This window comes from Portunus trituberculatus, chromosome 19 (assembly GCF_017591435.1).
Source record: "Portunus trituberculatus isolate SZX2019 chromosome 19, ASM1759143v1, whole genome shotgun sequence".
Taxonomy (NCBI): Eukaryota; Metazoa; Arthropoda; class Malacostraca; order Decapoda; family Portunidae; genus Portunus; species Portunus trituberculatus.
In genome coordinates, this window is record NC_059273.1 from 5,547,501 (window position 1) to 5,567,500 (window position 20,000).

General features: G+C 42.8%; 1 protein-coding gene across 3 annotated transcripts in view; it reads right to left on the minus strand.

Moving 5' to 3' along the window:
• The window catches only part of LOC123506323 (SEC14 domain and spectrin repeat-containing protein 1-like), a 44,333-nt gene that overhangs the window by 1,584 nt on the left and 22,749 nt on the right, over window positions 1-20,000 (minus strand). For all 3 annotated transcript variants that reach the window (XM_045258290.1, XM_045258293.1, XM_045258291.1), the window contains exons 2-10: window positions 6,254-6,440; window positions 5,582-5,771; window positions 4,674-4,787; window positions 3,837-4,014; window positions 2,966-3,150; window positions 1,738-1,887; window positions 1,075-1,220; window positions 752-942; window positions 303-544 (exon numbers count right to left, since the gene is read on the minus strand). In XM_045258290.1, coding sequence (XP_045114225.1) covers window positions 303-544; window positions 752-942; window positions 1,075-1,220; window positions 1,738-1,887; window positions 2,966-3,150; window positions 3,837-4,014; window positions 4,674-4,787; window positions 5,582-5,771; window positions 6,254-6,423 — 1,566 coding nt within the window. In that variant the 5' untranslated portion in view covers window positions 6,424-6,440. The remainder of the gene's footprint in view (window positions 1-302; window positions 545-751; window positions 943-1,074; window positions 1,221-1,737; window positions 1,888-2,965; window positions 3,151-3,836; window positions 4,015-4,673; window positions 4,788-5,581; window positions 5,772-6,253; window positions 6,441-20,000) is intronic.

Genomic DNA, 20,000 nt, shown 5'->3' on the forward strand with positions numbered 1-20,000 from the left:
CATTAAGGAGATATTGAATAAAGGAACATTTTAATATTTCACGTTAATAATGATAACAGTGATGGCAATGCTGACAATGGCGAAACTAAGTAATGGCAATAATGAATATAAAGTATGATAATGACAATAAAGATGAAAATTATCTACTGTAATGAAAATATGTCCATGCAACGATTATAATGATGAAAACAAGCTGAAAATATTGCCATAAAGATTAAACTAACTACAATAACGATGATAATGACAACGACAAAACCCCCATTAGCATCACCACCACCATCACCACCACCGTCGCCACGTACCTGCCTCACGTCCCTCTGGCAGGTGAGCAGCTGGATGTTCTGCTGGAGGCGCAGTTTGTAGAGATCAGCCTGGCGCGCCGCCCTACAGTAGTGCTCCTGCTGCGCCGTCAGGAGAGCGTGCACGTGGTTTAGCTCCGCCGTGTAGTCTGGCGTGATGTCCCGGCCTGAGAGGTCCTTCACGCCCACCGTCAACAGGTCCAGTAGCTTCTCCCCAGCCCGCGTGCCCTCCGAGGCGAGGTAGTCTGGGGGCGTGAGGCAGTGTAGACAGGAGTATAGGCGGAGAGGCAATAGAGTGTTTGGAGGAGAAATTAATGTTAATCCTTTTACTACTGTGGTCATTCTTTGCTAATAGTAAGACAAACTGTTAATAGTAGAGCATGGTCAAAGAAAAGAGATATTAAAAGATTTGGAGTTTTCTTCTATTCTTCTTCATCTGAAGAGCGACTCACCAATGGCCTCCTTCCTGGCGGTGAGTTCCCTGAGGGTCTTCTTGAGCGGCTCCACGTCGTCAGTGTGTGGCAGCCAGCGGTGGGCCTGCAGCAAGATGTGGCACCGCTCCTCCATCTGGTGGGCGATGCGATGGAACCTGACGGAGGCCAAGATGAGCGTGCGGCGGCGATCCAGGCGAGACGCGAAGGTCCTGCGGGAGGGAGAGGGCGTGAGGAGGAGGAAAGAAGGCCGAATGGAGGATGTGACAAGGCTAATAATGTAAAAACAGGCATAGAAAAGGCCTTCAAAACGTCCTGCATGAGGGCGAGGCAGGAGACACTACCTGACGAGGGTGTCGGTGTAGTCCTTGAGGGAGCGCAGGTCGGTGGTGGTGGTGCGGTGGTCTGCCAGGGCGCGTAGATCCCCATCGCCGCGGTCCAGAGCGTCCTCCACTCTGTACCGCAGTCCAGCCCACCTCCCGTACGTCTCCTGAAGAGAAGGCGTGAATGTAACACAGAGAAGCACAGAAGACGGATTTGAGTCTGTTATGTTAAGTTCTCCATAATTACTTTTTTACCAAACGACTGGAACTCTATATTAAGTCTGTACTTCTCTTTTAAACATAAAGAAGCACCAAAGACTCATCACCAAGAAGGATTGTGGTTATCATAAGCTACAATTCATCACGATCACTTCTTTACTAAATAACTAGAACTACACATTCGTTTCCTGTTCTCTTTTAAAATTTTGTAAGTCAAAACTAACCTCAGCTAACCCGTTCTGCTGCACTGAGGACAAGACCGGAAAGGACTAAGAGGTGTTATAACGCTAAAGAAAACAACAATAACGCTCCATTACCACTTACACTACAAAGAACAAGACAAGACAAGACAAGAGCGCTTTCTTACCCGACACTTATCTTACAGGAGACACTTAGAGGAGACACTTACACGAGGCACTTACACTACAGAGAACAATACAAGCCACAAAAAGACAAGACACTTACCCGACACTTCAGCTCAATGGCCTCGTGTTCCCGTAGCAGCGCCTCCGCCTGGTCTGTTGTGGTGCCGATGCTCGTTTCCGCCAGCAATGTCTGACCCGCCGACACCAGCCACTTGCCTATGTCATTCATCTCCGTCTCAAGCTCTCGCACCTGCAGGCACACCACTGTCAGCGCCTCCCTCGCCACACCGTACGGTCTCATGTTGCTCAGGTTTGTTTAGTTGCACTTTCTTCGCCACAAGGGAAGGTTTAGATGTATGTATTCGAACCAACACTATTGTCAAAGTAACTGAGATATAGGCAGGGAAGCAGGAAGTGAGACAAGGAGGGTGGGATGTAAGGAGGGTTGGAGGGTGGGAAGAAAAGAAAGTGGATAGAGCTGTGTGTGTGTGTGTGTGTGTGTGTGTGTGTGTGTGTGTGTGTGTGTGTGTGTGTGTGTGTGTGTGTGTGTGTGTGTGTGTGTGTAAGAGTGTGTGTCTATCTGTCTGTTTAATATGTTCTAAGATGGTAATTAAAAATATTTCTCTCTCGTGTTATGACTCACCTATTCACTCAATCACTCACTCGCTCACCAAGGCACATACATACACGACAAACAACCAAAATTCCCCTACACAGATGAACCACACATGACTCCGAGCTAGCAAGATTCTGAAACAGTTCTGAAATATTACCCCAAATCTTTCCCTTACATGACGCAACATTACTTACGAAGCTTAAGAGAGATTTCCTTGAACGTGACCTATACGGAAGACTGGTAACAAAGGAAGCTTGAGAAAGTCAGTGAGATAATAGATTTTATAAAACAGTTTGGATGCAATCTCTGAAACTTTAAATCTTTTCTTCAACATCACCACGAGAAACATTAAGGGGGATAATAATAAGTGAAGGAAGCTAGAGGAAGTAAATCATAGTGGTGATGGCACACACACACACACACACACACACATAAATAATGGAAGGCTGGGCGCTGCTTCACCTCGCCGGCGCCTTCACAACAATGCCACGAGGCTTGCAGAGTGACCAGAATAGCTGTGCCCTTGTTAAATACACACACCACACACACACACACTTCTGGAATACCCGCGTGCCCACCAACACAATTTTGGTCCGTGCAGGTGCCACGTTCTCAATTAGTGTGTTACTTTAGCAAGGGACTGAAAAACTGATGACTTTAATGGCTTAGAAAGATGTGCAAATAGAAGAGTTTCACAATGTGTTGATGAGACCTGCATGTAGGTGTCCAGGGCAGTGTTGAGCCTCCTCCAGCAGGCCTCGACGGCGGTGGTGAGCAGGTGCAGGTCGTGAAGCATTGCCCGCACCCTGGACGCCGCCTCTGCTGCGTCACCCTGTCCCTCGCACACCCTGAACCCTGACTCCTCATCCATCTCCAGCACCTTCAGCACCTCCTGACCTGCAGCAGCGGAGGGAAACGGTGAACACACTGATGAAAACTTGTAATCACTTATGCATTCAGGCACTCTCTCACTAAATCATCCACTCATGCATTCAGACACACTTGGGTTTTCGCTAACTCACTCACACGCACACATTCACTTATATATTTAATCATGCACTCACTCTCTCATTCATGTCTCTTGCTTACTAATTTACCCACTCTCATGCACTCACCCACTCACTCATTCACTTACCAAACAACTTTCAAACTAAAAATTCATATATTCTGTTGTTCTTATAAGAAAAAATAGAAAAAAAAACCCACTCTCAAATATTAGGTAGCTCACTCATTCATCCCCTAACTTGCTCTCTTATTAACTAACCTGAATTACGAGATTACATTTATATACAATTTTACGAGTTAATTCAAATTACGGGGGTAACTCAAGTATTAACATGAATTCTTACGTTTTCTCTCAGGGGGAAGAAAACGTGAATAAATGAACGGTGACTATGAAAGTTTTACAGGTATAGTCGGTAGAAAATATAACACAAAAGGAGTCAATGAGATAATGATAATAACAACAATAAGAAAATCAAGTACAACAACAACAATAACAACAACAACAACAACAACAGCAGCAGCAACAGCAACAACAACATCAACAATAACAACAACAACAACAACAACAACACCCATACCCATGTTGAAGATGATGGAAGGCCTGGCGGTGATGGTGGTGTAGGTGTTGGTGTTGACAGACAGAAGATCGTGCAGGGTGGAGGCGCGGCTACATGGCTCCTCTCGCCTTAACTCCACCTGCAGGGTCTCCAAATCACGCCGCGCCCTCTCGCACTCGTCCACAAACTCCTCGTACGCCTGACGGAGGAGCAGAGGGAGGAGGATAAACACTCAACACTCACTACAGCAACTACTCGGAATATTAATGCCACGAGTTACATCTGTTATATGAGACAATTTTCTCCTCACAAGATACTCGTAACAAAGAATCATGGAAGAAGATGTGTGTGGAGGAGAGGAGAAAAAAGGAAGGAAGGAAGGAAGGAAGGAAGGAAGGAAGGAAGAATGAAAGAAAGGAAGGTGGGTATGTAGGGAGGGATGGAGATAAGGAGAGAGAATGGAGGGAGATAAGGTAACAGAAAGGAAGGAGGAGGAGGAGGAAAGAATGAGAACTAGAGAGTAGGAAGAGGAAAAGAGCGAGAACTAAAAAGCAGGAGGCGTGGATAGAAGAAGAAAGAGAAGCAGAGGAGAAGGAAGAAGAGAAGGAAAAAGAAAATGAAGAAAAGAGAGAAAAAAAATCCTAGCAACTTTTACATCAACCACAACCAAACACATACTCAACCTACACGCCCTTCCCACAAACATACAAACATACACAACCAAATACCCTCCCCCACCCACCAACACACACCCAAAGACCACCCATCCAAACACCCACACCTTTCCAATACTCGCAGCCATCTAACTCCTACCCCCACCCACTTACCCGCACCCTTTCTCTCCCACTCTCAACATACCTTCCGAGTCTTGAGCCAGGCGAGGTGGTCATATTCCAGGGTCCCGCCAAGCTCTATGGGCAGCTGGGAAGGCTCAATGTGGCGCGTCAGCTTGCTCACTGTCACATAAATTGGCTGAGGAAGAGATGGCAGAGGTTCAGGTTAATTTTCAGATCATAGACAATAGTTCTGTGTTACTAAACGTTTTACTCTCTCACCCTGATTGTTTTCAAAGGCTACAAAGGTGAACAACTAGGTTTTCAAGGGTGTTTTTCATGTTAGTTGTGTGCAAATCTTGTCTCACCACTACTGCTTTCAAAGGCTATACAGAGATGATTAGCCGGGTTTCTTAGAGTGTTTTTCATGTCAGTAGTGTATGAATCTTGGTTTGTAGGAGAAATGGAGATGACAGAAATATAAGTTGAGTTTGAAATCATAGGCAATAGTTCTATGTTATGAAATGCTTTGCTTTCTCACCACGTCTTGAAAGGCCACAGAAATTGATTAGCCAGGTTTCTAAGAGTGTTTTCATGTTAATAGTGTGTAAATCTTCAGGGCAGGAGAGATAGCAGAGGTACAGGTTAAGTTTCAGATGACAGGCAATAGTTTTACGTTATGAAATGCTTTGCTCTCTCATCAAGACTGTTTTCAAAGGCCACAGAGATGATTAGCCAGGTTTCTAAAAGTGTTTTTTTTTCTTAGTAAGTTGTAAATTTTGTTGGTCTGCCACGAGAGGGAGAGAAAGAAAGAAGGATTCAAAGCACGAGAAACATAACTCACACAACACAACAGGAGAAGAAAGAAAAGGAGGAGGAGGAGGAGGAGGAGGAGGAAATAACAAGACTAGACAACAAAAGCAAACCACAAAATTGAAGCAAGGTAACACATACCACAACAAACACCACCACCACCACCACCACCACTCTCACCTGGCTATCCACCTCACTCTTACGGCAGTCCACCCGTTGCTTGTCCCAGAACCCCTCAGGCCGCACCACGAACAAATGACGCAGGTGACCCAAGGCGGCCCGCACGGTGCTCACGGTGGGTTTGACCAGGCGGTAGTGACACACCCGCGCGTCCACCACCACCACCCACCCACGGTCCCTCGCACTCAGGCTATAAAGCAAGGGCGTGAGGAAAGGAGTAAGATAGTAACGGCTTGAGTTGGGTGTGAGTAAAGGTATGAGATGGGATGTGAAGGGGAGGTTCTGGTAAACTCTGGAACTCCCTGCCTGTGTCTGTATTTCTAACTTTCTATGACTTCATTTAAGAGGAGGGTTTCAAGACAAATATTCCTGTCTTTTGGTTAACTGACGACTGAGTGTTTTTTTTTTGTGTGTGTGTTGCCCTTGACCAGTTTCCATTTTACATAAAAAAAAAAGGAAGGGCGTCAACAAGTGGGTCAGTAAGGGCGTGAGTGAGGGCGTGAGTAAAAGTGAGAGTAAATCTACCCCATATAATTTCAGACAGGGAAAAAATAGTAAGTTCAAACAGAAAAGGCGATTCTTGACACAGAGGTGGCTAGAATAGACTTTGAAAGATTAGGCTAGTATATGGATAGGGATAGTGAGTGGTAGGTGGGCATCGGGAGACATTACCTGGGGATGGTCTTGAGGTACTTGATGGTGGCCGAGATGCCCCCTGAGTCGTGCAGGGTGGGGTCCTGCGGCAGGGAGATCACCAGGATAGGGCCACCGCCTGGGTCGCGGGAGCCGGGCAGCATAGCCAGCCGCCGCTCCAGCAGCCCCTCCCACTCACTCGTGCACATCTTATATCATATTCCCTCTGCGGAAAGGAAGATGGAAGGATGAGCTTTGATATTCCTTCTGCAAAGTTTGTGGATATATTATAAATCAGTAAGTTATAAGATGTAAATACAGTAAAACATGTAAATACAGGAAAGGCAAATACGTAGACTAAATTATAATATACGTCGAGAGTTAATTAAACATCATATACATTTCACATTCCCTCTGAGGAAAATGAAGATGGTGAGCTAAGCGTTGATTTCTTGTGGTGATCTAGGTAATATAGTTAAGCTCAATAGTGTAAGCCACAGCATATGTTAGGATTAAATTAAATCTTCCATTCATCTCAAGTCCCTTTGTCTAAACATAAGCAGCAATGTATTTTGTATTACCCCTGTGCAACTTGTAATTACAGTAAATATAATCATTAAGTATAATCATAATGCATTGTGTTTCACGATGCGTTCAAACTCAGCCAAATATCGTATCTAGTTCATATTCCATTATATAAAATGTAAATTGCTCGATGAACTTCATATATTTCCACCTTAAAACTAACAAATACTGCAAGAACCAATACACTGACGATACAGACATTAAAAAACACTACAAAACACATCAAAACTTAAATAAATACTACTTCTGTTTCACATCCCCGCGGTAAAAGCACACACAGGAAAACTCGAACCAATAAATATCACTATACCACTAACATAAACACACATAAATAACAAGTAAATAAAACGGAACATATACAAAAAGACGAACATGCACCGAACAAAAAAAGAATATTCCAGTTTAATAATATCCCAAACCGCAAACAATATATCCAAGATCTTTAGAAATCCAAGACATGATTGTGTAATAAGTCAGCATTTAGTGGACAGCCAAATTGCAACCTTTTTTTTTTTTTTTTCTCCTCTCTCCATTTTTTTTCTTTTTTTTTTTCTCGATCCGCAGCACCTCAAAGGAATCAGAAACTTCAAAGCCACGGCGAGGATGCTACGAATTTCCAGCACGCGACTCACTATGGCTCACTCACTCCAATCCTCTCCTGTGTTTGTCTGTGTGTTAGTTCTCTTGTAGTGGTGGTGGTGGTGGTGATGGTGGTGGTGGAATGAGAAAGACTAAGAGTGATGAAAATGAAGATGGACAGATGGTGGAATGAGAAAGACTAAGAGTGATGAAAATGAAGATGGACAGATAGATAGACAGATAGATAGATAGACAGATAGATAGATAGATAGACAGATAGATAGATAGAGAGAGAGAGAGAGAGAGAGAGAGAGAGAGAGAGAGAGAGAGAGAGAGAGAGAGAGAGAGAGAGAGAGAGAGAGAGAGAGTACATAGATATTTTATTCATAGCCAAAAGATACACTAATTTAGAGAAGAGAAACGGTAGATAAGAGAGAGAGAGAGAGAAATAAAAGAGGAAAATGGAGAGAAAAAGAAAGAAGAAAGAAAGATCACGTGACTCCACGACTAACACACACACACACACACACACACACACACACACACATGAATATCATCTCGGAAACCTCACAAGACAACTCACGTGCCTTGTTCCCTCCCTCACTCCCTCCCTTCCTCCCTCCCTTCTTCCCTCCCTTCCGTCTGTCTCCATTCCCTCCCCTCCCTCCGAGAATTCCCGTGTGCCAGACATTCCTCACTACTGATCAATACGTTCACTGATTTCTGAAGCAGTTCGGATGCCAGTGATAGCAGGGAGAGACACGCAGACTGACTGACGATTTGAAATATTAGCTTAGGTTAGATTAGGTTAAGGTTAAGGTTAGGTTAGGATAGGTTAAAATAAAGGCAAGTTACGTTAGGTTTGGTAAGTTAGATTGATGTTATGTTAGGTTACGTTAGGTCAGGAAAATAGAGACAAGTAGTGAGAGGTTTACAGCTTTATCAGTTCATTCCTGTTTTCACTCCCTTTCTTTGTTCACCACTAACTAAAACTAAATAAGAAAACGAAGTACTAACAATTAAATAGAGACTTTGAAACGTAAGAAAAAGCAAAAAAGAAGAAAACAGAAACAGATAGTGAGTTTATTAGTTAGCCTTTATATTCCCCACCCTTCTGTATTCCTTTCACCAACACCGCTTGTCCTTCCTGACCCGCCAAGACTGCGAGGGAATCCACCAACACTCGCCAGCTTTTAATTTGATCATGACCTTTGTAGTAATGCGGTGCGGGGCGGGCAATATACGGCTCAGGGAAGCTAAACGGCGCGGAGAAAAGTTCAAGGTGTGATAATACATGTGTGGGTGGGTGGCTAGACGTGTGTGTGTGGGGGGGGGGGGGAATAAAGATGATACGTAAGATAAAAAAAAAAAAGAGATTGCATGTGGGTAGGCAGCTTCAGGTGTGACTATGAAGGAGGTAATAGAGTGAAAGGATAGTAAATTGAGAGATAGTGTAAGAGATAGATACAAGGGTGGGTGTGTGAGTGGGTGGCCATACGTGTGAGGGCGTGAGGGGTAAGAAGAGGATTGTTTGGGCGTAGCTGGTAGGTATAATAGGATTGTAAGGGTGTGAGGATTTATGTAGGTGTGATATAATGATTGTGTGTGGGTGTGGATGGGTGGGTATGGTGAGGTATTGTGATATTACGTAAGGAAAGGGAAGGTAAGAGAAGGGATGAGATGGGATGGGAAGGAAAGGAGGGAAAGGGAGAGGAAGGGTAGGAAAGGAAAGGATAGGGAAGGGAAGGGAAGGGATGAGAAGGGAAGGGATGGTGAGATGAGAAAAGACAAGATAAAAAAAAAAATATTAACTAATGTAAAATAATTAAAGAAAGACAAAATGACGAAAAGTAATCAATCTTACCTTTCGATATTTTACCTTACGATCCACCAGTTAACAAATTGAAATAAGGTAAAGTGAACAAGGTAATATAAAGTAAACTAACGTAAGTAAAGGACAAATAAAATGAAATGAGTGAAGGTAAAGTTCGATAAGGTAAAGCAGGAGATATGAACTAACGTAAGGTAAGATGAAATGAGATGAGGTTAGATAAGGTAAGAGATAGTGTAATGCAAGTCAAGGTAAGGTAAGGTGAGACAAGGTAAGATAAGGTGAGACAAGGGAAGGAAGGTGAGACAAGGGAAGGGAAGGCAGCGAGGCGAGACACATCGATCACCAATCACTGAACTGCTGGAAACTATTGCTTTAGTCCCACCATTCCTGGAAACACACACACACACACACACACACACACACACACACACACACACACACACACACACACACACACACAGACACACACACACAGACATGCACGCTATTCAGACCTGGCATTACGTGATTAGCAACGCACCTGGACACCTACAGGTATTATGGCTCACCTGTTTTGATTAATACTCTTTAACAGGTGAGATTGTCTTAATAGGTCACGTGATGTTTCTTATGTTTCTTGTTTATTAATTTTTTTACCTGTATCTTTGTGTTTGATTTGCTGTCTTTTCTTTTATCTGTCTGTCCTGCATATGAGTTAATCTATCTATCTTCCCTGCCTCTATCTATCTATTTATTTATCTACCAATCCATTCATTCATACATGTATTTAATCTATGTATGTATCTATCTATCTACCTATTCCACACACACACACACACACACACCATAAACCTACCCATTTACTTACCTTTTATACACACCCAAAATAACCCACCTCCCCTTCCAAGCCACACAAATCAATACCATACCACACATTATCAACTATAGGTCTTCACTAACCACATCTGAAACTGCCACACTATATGAAACACTAGCTGGCGGCCTGACCTGTTCTCCCCCTTCGCCTCAACCAGCCTCCGAAGATAAAAAGAAGAAAAAAACAATAATAATAGAACGCGGTTGAGATCATGACATATAGACCAAGGTATTATGTTGCTTCTAAGGTCTACCTATCTTTCTATCTATCTATTGTTTTTTTTTTCTTTTTCTTTTTTTGGGTTTTTTTTTGGTACTTCGTGATATGTTTCCTTTATTCCTTTGTTTTTTTCTGTTTTTTTTTTTTGTCAAGTTGTTTTTGTTGTTTTCTTGGTATGATGTTTTTTTTTTTCTCCGTTTTCTGTAATTGTTTTATTTTGTTTTGTTTTGCCTTGCGGTTTGCTTTTCATCCGTTTTTTGTTTTGTACATATATTTCCTTTTCTCTTTTTTTTTTGCGTTGTTTTCTTTCCTTCATTCTCATCTTTTTGTCTTTTCTTTCGTTTCTTTTTTATATCTTTTTCTCATCCCCTTTCTTTTCTTCGTCTTCCATCTCTTCCTCTCACCGTTATTTTCCTCTTCTTTCTTTATAATCTTCCTCCTCTTCTGTTTTCCCATGGCACCTTTCTGTCCTCCTCCTCCTCCTCCTCCTCCTCCTCCTCCTCTTCTAACACATCCACCAACACTACCAGTATCTCTTCCCACTCTTGTCTTCCTCATCCTTCTCTTTACTTTTCCTCTTTTGTTGTTTTCCCTTCACACCTTCTCTCCTCCTCCTCCTCCTCCTCCTCCTTCTTCTTCTTCTTCCTCCTCCTCCACTAATGCCAGGCTTGCGTGATCTTCGGCTTTATCACCATAACCCCACAATTTACCTCCACCAGAACGACATCAGATGCTTCTCCCGCACACAACCTCCACCTCCTCCTCCTCCTCCTCCTCCTCCTCCTCCTCCTCCTACCACCTTTATCTTCCTCATTTTTCTCTTTGAGTTTTCCTTTTCTGTTTTTCTCTTAGCACTTGTCTCTCCTTCTCTTCCTCCTCTTCCTCTTCTTCCTCTTCCACCTCACCCCACCTCCACCAGGCAGGTAAATCACTCACCTCCACTGTCCGCATCTCTTTAACTATGTCCACTGTACGCCTCCACCCCTATCCACGCACACACACACATACACACACACACACACACACACACACACACACACACACACACACACACACATATACATACATATACATACACACATACATACATACATACACACACGCACGCACACACACACACACACACACACACACACACACACACACACACACACACACACACACATATATATATATATATACATACATACATACATACATACATACACACACACACACACACACACACACACACACACACACACACACACACACACACACACACACACACACACACACATACAGGAAAACTGCCACAAAACAGGATCCATTGTGTTAGTTTGGTTTGTGACTCCACCCTCGTGAGTCACGCAGACTACTACTACTACTACTACTACTACTACTACTACTACTACTACTACTACTACTACTACTACTACTACTACTACTGCTACTACACTACTGATGCTACTGTTGTTGCTTGTACGTGTGGATAGATGGATAGAGAAGTGGGACAATAGGTGGATGCAGATTAAAGATTCATAGATGGATAGGTTAATGGATGAATGGATAGGCAAAGCATGAATAGAGAAAAATTTAATTGGTTGATAGATAGATACGTAGATAGATGGATAGATAGATAGTTGAATAGATAGGGAGATAAAAAGATAGGTAGATAAAATGTACAGTTAATGAATAGTTATCGAGACACACGCGCACACACACACACACACACACACACACACACACACACACACACGGACAGGTAGACGGATAAACACATGGTTCGCATCCTTTGCCTTTCCTTTTTTTTTTTTTTTTAATAGATGACCACAAAACATCCACCTCTCTCTCTCTCTCTCTCTCTCTCTCTCTCTCTCTCTGAGTCAACAAAAAGTCTGGGGTTTCCATCACCAATTAATGGCTTAAAGTAACTTCGTGTGTGTGTGTGTGTGTGTGTGTGTGTGTGTGTGTGTGTGTGTGTGTGTGTGTGTGTGTGTGTGTGTAATAGTGGTGATGGTGATGATGGAAGCAAATTATTTCTGCCGCAGGAGGAGGAGAAGGAGGAGGAGGAGGAGGAGGAGGAGGAGGAGGAGGAGGAGGAGGAGGAAGAGAGGAGGAGGAGGATGGCATTCGTTTCTCTCTCTCTCTCTCTCTCTCTAAAGGTCGGGGCAGGAAATTAATATAAATCCCCAGAGCACTTAGAACTTCTCCCCCCCATCACCCCCTCTTACCTCCCTTCACTCCCCTTCCCTTCCCCTCTGTCTCTCTATCCCAGTCCCTCACCACTCCCCTCCCTGCCTTTCATTCCTTCCTCCTTCCCCATCTCGCTCTCTCTCACTCCCTCTCCCCTTCCCCTTTCCAAGCCCCGCCCCGCCCCGACCTGCCCCGTCCCGTTCCTCTCTGCCCCGTCCAACAAAACCGCTACTTCAGAGTCCTCTTCTTCTTCCTCCTCCTCCTCTTCTTCTTCCTCCTCCTCCTCCTCCTCTTCCTCTTCCTCCTCTCGTGTGATTTTGTTAACTATCATCTTATTTTCTTTTTTCTTTTTCTTTTTTTGTGTTTTGAGTGAATTTTTTTTTTTTCGTTCTTTGAGGTTAAAGTTATTGATAAAAAGTGTCGATGCATTTCTTGGCCATGATTTGCTCTCTCTCTCTCTCTCTCTCTCTCTCTCTCTCTCTCTCTCTCTCTCTCTCTCTCTCTCTCTCTCTCTCTCTCATTTAGTTAATATCGATTTTCTTTGCAACTTTTGTTATTTTTTTCTGCTTTCATTTTTTCGTCACTGTCTTTTACCTTTTTTTTTTCTCCTATGCCATTATTCCCTTCTTAAATTATTGCTTTTATTTTTATCTAAGTTCCTGGTTTCTCTTTATTTTTTGCTTCTCTTTCCATTTCTGTACTACTCTCTTTCATTCTTTCTTCTTCTCCTTCTTTTTATCTTTCTTCTTCCTCTTCTCTTCCTTCTTCTTCTTCTTTTCTTCTTCCTCTTGGTTCACACTTTCACATCCTCCCTTCAGGTCAGTCATCCTGTTTCTCTTTTCTCCGCTTCGTTCCTCGTTTACCTCATTTCCTTGTTCTTATTGCATTTTCACGTCGCAAAGTGCATTTCTTTCTCCTCCTCCTCCTCCTCCTCCTCCTCCTCCTCTCAGTCACCTCCACACACTTCCCCACTAACCTCTGACTCTCCATCCTTCACTCACCTCTATCCTGATTCCTGACCTCCTTTCCTGCATCTCTCTCTCTCTCTCTCTCTCTCTCTCTCTCTCTCTCTCTCTCTCTCTCTCTCTCTGTTCTACATTATTTTTTTTTTCGTTTTATATTTATTAGTTGCTTTTTTTTCATTTTCTTCTCGTCATTTATTTCTTTTTTTTTATCTTTTCTTCTTCTTTCCTTCCCTGTGTCTTCTTTAGTGTCTTTCTCTTTCTCTGTTTCTTTCTCTTTTTTTCAGTTGTATTTTTCACCTCCTCTATTATCTTTTATTACCTATTTGGCCTCCTCTCCTCTTTATCTCTTTGTTTCTTTCTCTCCTCTCTTCTTTCGTATCTTCATTTTCCACAGAATCATGTTATTTCTTTAATTTTGCCATTTTAGTTGCAATTTTCTACTATTTTTCATCTTCTTTCATTACTCTCCTGACCTTTTCTCTCATTTCATCGTCTCTCTTTCTTCCTTCTCTCCGACTTTTTCTTTTGTGTCTTCGTTTTCTTCTAAGTCACATTATTTCCTCAGTAAATTTGATTCTCTCGCTTGTCACTTTTAATTTCTGCATTGTCTTTTCCAATCTTGATCTTCTCTCATTAATTCTATCTATTTTTGTAGTGTCACTTTTGACTTTCACCTCCTTTAGTTATCAGTTTTTACCTTCTCTCTTTCGTTGTCTCCATATTTTGTTCCTCTCTCTCTCCTTTCTCTCTTCTCTTTTCCTTCGTATCTTCAAATATTTCGTCTCTCGTTATATTCTTTTTTTTTTCTTTTCCGTTTTTCACTCCTTTACCAGCTTTCGTTATTATCTTGACCTCTTCTTTTCACCCTCCCATTTCTATCTCTTTTCCTCTTTTTCTTCCTTCGTGTCTTCAAATATTTCACAGTTTCTCGTTTCTTATGTTTTTTATCTCTTTCCACTTTCCACTCTTTATCACCTGCCATTACTATCCTCTCCTTTCATTTCCTCCATTTCTACCCCATTATTTCCTCTCCTTCGTAATCCTCAAAAATTTCTTGGTCTTTCATTATTTCATTTCCTTTCACTCCTTTATCAACCTCTTTTCATCCCGACCTCTTCTCTCCTCTTCACCTCCATTTCTGCCTCTCTCTCTCTCTCTGGTGTCTTCTTTCAAATCTCCAGTTTCTCACTCCCACATTATTTCCTCACTCCTCTTTTGTCTTTCTCAATATTGACTTTTAACCTCCTCCTCTCTCATTCTTCCTTTCCTCGTAATGCTTCCTCGCTCCTTCTCGAGTGTAATTTTAGTATCATTTGTTTCAGCACGATGGAGTATGAAGGAAAATAAGCAGTAGCAGCAGACTTGTTGGGCGTTGAAGGAGGAGGTTGAAAACGAGGAGACAGAAGTAAAAAGATGACGAGGAGGAGATGAAGAACGAGGAGGAATGCCAAGGAATACAATGGAAGGCCAAATATCTTATATCTTGAGGGCTTCACTATTAGGCTATTTGGGTAACTATTCTGAACTGTTAGTATAACGCCCGTATTCAGAAACGCTTTGCTCTCACGACACAATTATTTTTCAAGGGCCACAGAGATGATTAGAGGGTTTTCAAGAGTGTTTCTCCAGTTATTGATGCAGAAATCTTGTCAATCTGCCTCTAAAACCATAAAAATACCTTAAAAAAATTTCATGTAAATGTAAATGAAGCCATTTGAAATAGTGGAGGTGACACACAGAAGGGTTTGAGGATACGAGCTTAAGAGATGTGAGGAATACCGGAGGAGGAGAGCAAAGAAGAGGAAAATGACGAGGACGATAAAAGAAAATAAGAAAGAGAAGAAGAAGAAGAAGAAGAAGAAGAAGAAGAAGAAGAAGAAGAAGAAGAAGAAGAAGAAGAAGAAGAAAAAGAAAAAGAACAACAACAACAACAACAACAACAACAACAACAGAAACATCAACAACAGCAACAATAGAGCAATAAATTCCTTAAACTAACCTAATTTAGTCTAAACAATCCTAAACTTTCTTTATTTCCTTCCTTCTTTCCTCCAATAACTCCACAGCACCTACCACGCCCACCACGCCCACCACGCCCCCGCCAGCAGCAGCACAGGCGTTCCCTTTAAGGCCGCCAGGAGCCTGTTCCCTGTTCTCACCCGCGCGGCGACCCCTTGACCCCTAAGGCAGTCCCAGGCTGGCCAACGGCGGGGCGGCACCAACGCAGAACCAGGTCGTCCCGTTACAAAAAGCTGTGTTGCTCCTCCTCCTCCTTCTCCTCCTCCTCCTCCTCCTCCTCCTCCTCTTCATTCTCCTCCTCCTGCTGCTGCAGCTGGTTCTCTTTCTTCTCTTGCTTTTCTTTCTTCTCTTTCTTATTCTTGTTTTTCTCTTTTTTTCTTGTTCTGCTTCTACTTCTTCTTGTGATTTTTCTCTCTTCCTCCTTTTTTTTTCTTTCGTCCTTCCATGTTTGTCTTCCTTTGTGTTTGTCTTAATTTTTCTTTTTCTCTTCCTCCTCCTCCTCCTCCTCCTCCTCCTCCAACCTTCTCCATAGACTGTTTTCTTCTCTTCTCCCACTCTTCCTTCTCGTTATTTTTTTTTTCTTCTTTTTCTTTTCACCTTCCTTTCTTTCTTTCTTCCTTCTTCCTCCTCCTCCTACTCTTACTCTTACTCTTAATCCTCCTCCTCCTCCTCCTCCTCCTCCTCCTTCTTCTTCTTCTGCATATTCCTTTTCTCTTACTCGTTTACCTCTGCCCCTAACTCATCTCTACTTCCCCTCCTCCTCCTCCTCCTCCTCCTCCTCCTCCTTCATCTTACCACACAGAACAGGTAAATTACACACACAGCCACAAGTCATATAGATAATCTTGTAGCCATTCCAGGTGTCTTACCTTTACCTGCCTTACGTAATGAGGAGGGGTTGCACATTGCGTACCTGGGCTTGGCAGGTAAGGAGGGAGAAGAATGTGGGTGCTGCAAACATTAGATATATTGGTGATTCACTATATGACTGTCTGATTAACTAACTATTGACCAAAGTAACTAAACGACTGACTGACTGACTGACTGACTGACTGACTGACTGACTGACTGACTGACTGGCTGACTGACCGGACCTAACCTAACCAATCAACTAACTGGCAAACTGGCTGGGTGATTGACTAACTATTAAAAACAACAACAGCAGAAGCAGCAGCAGCAGCAGCAGCAGTAGTAGTAGTAGTAGTAGTAGTAGTAGTAGTAGTAGTAGTAGTAGTAGTACCAGTAGCAATAGTAGTAATAGTAGTAGTAGTAATAGTAGTAGTTGTAGTAATGATGATAATAGTAGTAATAAAAATAACAACAATAATAATAATAATAATAATAATAATAATAATAATAATAATAATAATAATAATAATAATAATGATAATGATAATAATTTAATCTTTTCCTCTTTCGTCACTAGAAACACACACACAAAGGAATCTCTCTCTCTCTCTCTCTCTCTCTCTCTCTCTCTCTCTCTCTCTCTCTGACCCTTTAAATTCCCCGATGATATGCAACTTAAACAGTGTGTGTGTGTGTGTGTGTGTGTGTGTGTGTGTGTGTGTGTGTGTGTGTGTGTGTGTGTGTGTGTGTGTGTGTGTGTGTGTTACTAGCAGAGGTGTTGGATAGGCTTTCTCTTGCCCAGGCGACTTTCTCTTACTCTTCCTACTCTTTCTCGTCGTCGTCCTCCTCCTCCTCCTCCTCCTCCTCCTCCTTCTCCTCCTCCTCTTCCCTCTCAGGACCAGCACCTCTAGGCACTTAAAGCTAACTATTAGTGAAGGTTGCCCTGCCTAGCACCTCGTCCTCCTCCTCCTCCTCCTCCTCCTCTCTTTCTGCTCCTTCTCCTCCTTGTGTTTCTTGGGCACTTTCTCTTGTCATCCGGAACTTTCTCTAAAAGCTACGTGCTCGCAAATTAACTATCTCTCTCCCCGCCCTCTCTCTCTCTCTCTCTCTCTCTCTCTCTCTCTCTCTCTCTCTCTCATAAACTGATATAGAAGAAAAAAAAAGATAATGAACGAGTAAAAAGGCAAATAATATAATAAAACGCAAGGAAAATAAGAAAAGACAAGAAAAATACGAAAATAACAAATGAAAACGACAATACACAGGAAAAGTAAAGGCAGGTACAGGACATCTACATTAACCCCTTCAAGTACCATGACGCGTTTTCATATTCGTTTTCTTCACTATTTTTTATTTTGTACAGCTTTAGAAACTCATGTGGGGATTAGAATAGTGAAGACTCAGGCCATTCATTTTGTGACCTCCATAGACCCTTCCTAATATCAATAAAAATCGTCGAATCAAACCCCAAACTCAAGGTAAAAGTGAGTCCCAGTACTGAAGGGGTTAAACACGTGGTCACACCTGTACGAATAATATCAATAGTAATCCGTAATAACATGACTAGGTTAGGTTAAGTTAGGTTAAGGTAGGTTAGGTTAAGTTAGGTTAGCTTTACTTAGGTGCAAACCAAAATTCCCTCGAGAACCTCCACTCTGCTATACCAGGAGGAGGAGGAGGAGGAGGAGGAGGAGGAGGAGGAAGGCTTGCCCCACGACCTTCCAGCAGCCTTCCAGCCTTCCACGGGCGAAGAGTGGGTACACCTCGGCCATCAGCCAACCCACCACCGCCCACTGCCGCCCACCTCCCACTAGCCAGCACACCAGCCCACCACCCCGCCAGTCCTCGCCCTCTCCACCCTATCCATTTGCACATCCACCCTGTTCTTTTCGTTCCATACCCGCCTCCACTCTCCCTTCTCCACTATTCCTCCTCCTCCTCCTCCTCCTCCTCTTCCTCCACCTCCTTCGAACCACTGACCATTTCTTCTTTCTTTATTTTCTTACTTTCTTTCTTTTCCTTAGTTCGTTATAGTAGTTTTTTTGTTACATTATCTTTCTCTCTTTTTCTTCTTTCTTTTTTTTCTCATTCTTTCCTTCCTTCCTTCATTTCTTCCTCCTTTATTAGAGCCCTTTACTTTTACTACATCATCTTCTCTTCTTCTTTATTATTTCATTCGTTCTCATCTTCCTTCCTTCTTCCTTCCTTCCTTCCTTCCTTCCTTCCTTCTCTCCTTTCATCTTTCTCCTCTCTACTACATTACTCTCTCTCTCTCTCTCTCTCTGTCCTTTTATAACTATACTCCACCTTGTCTCTCTCTCTCTCTCTCTCTCTCTCTCTCCTCCAGCCACGCGCGGGCGGCAGGCGCGGTCATTATCCTCGCAAAGGGCGCCCACTATACGAGCTGGCGTGGCGGGGAGGGGGAAGTGAGAGGGGGAGAGCGTGGGTGATATTCTCTAACGCTGTGGTGAGTGGTGGTGTGGTGATGTGGTGGTGTGGTGTGTGTTGTGTTGTGGTGTTGTGTGTGTTGTGGTGTGGTGTGGTAGCCTTTCTTTCCTTCTCTTCTTTTGTCCATTCTGTGTTGTGGTGATGTGGTGTGTGAATTGTGTGGTGTGGTGTTGTGGCGTTGTGGTGTTGTGGTGGTGATGTCAATTACTTATTTCTTCTTTAATTCCCTTCCTTCCTTCCTTCCTTCCTTCTTTCTTTTACTCCTATTCTATCCTTCCTTCATTTCTTCCTTTCTTAAATGTATTGGGTCGTGTTGTGTCGTGGTGTGTTGTGGTGGATACCCGTTCTGTGGTGGTGGTGGTGGTGGTGGTGGTGGTGGTGGTAGAGTGAGGTGTTGAGAAATAAAAGTCTTCCAGTCAAGTTATTCCAGATTAACGAGATGGACTGCAAAAATGTGGCGGAGACGTAAAAGTAGTAGTAGTAGTAGTAGTAGTAGTAGTAGTAGTAGTAGTAGTAGTAGTAGTAGTAATAGCGGCAGCACATCAGTTCTTCCACTATGACTACCAAAAACACAGTGCCCATCATCCACCTCCTCCTCCTCCTCCTCCTCCTCCTCCTTTCTTCTAACCTTGACCACCGCATCCCTCCTTCATTTTCCAGTTAATCAAGGCATTCCACAACCTCAAAAAAATCAAGAAAAAAGGAAAATAAAAAAAAATACAACCTGAGCAGTTTTTTCTTCCGCCTTCTACTCCTTCTTCATTCTTCTTTCGTTTATCCTCTCTCTTCTTTTTTCCTTCCTTCCTTCCTTCTTGTTTTGCCTATTCATACTCTTCCCTTTTTTCATTTCTCTTTTCTATTATTCCTTCCCTCTTTGGTCTGTTCCATCATTTCCTTCATTTAGACATCGTAAAATTTTCTTCATTCAGTCTCATCTTCCTTTTCTTCTTCCTCTTCCTCCTCTTTCCCTTCCTTCCTTTCTTCCTTCTTTCCTTGTATCTTCTTCCATCAGCTTCATCAGTCAAGTCTTTGCTTCACTTTATTCTATCTTTCTTTTCCTCTTCTATATCTCTTCCTCTTCTTCCTTCTCTCCTCCTCCTTTTCCTCTTCCTCTTCCTCCTCTTGGTATCCTTCCTGACCTTAATTTTCTTTGATACGTTGTTCAGAAGACTTTCTTTTCCTTGTTCGACTATCTCTCTCTCTCTCTCTCTCTCTCTCTCTCTCTGGGATTAAATTATTTCTTGTACATTTTTACAT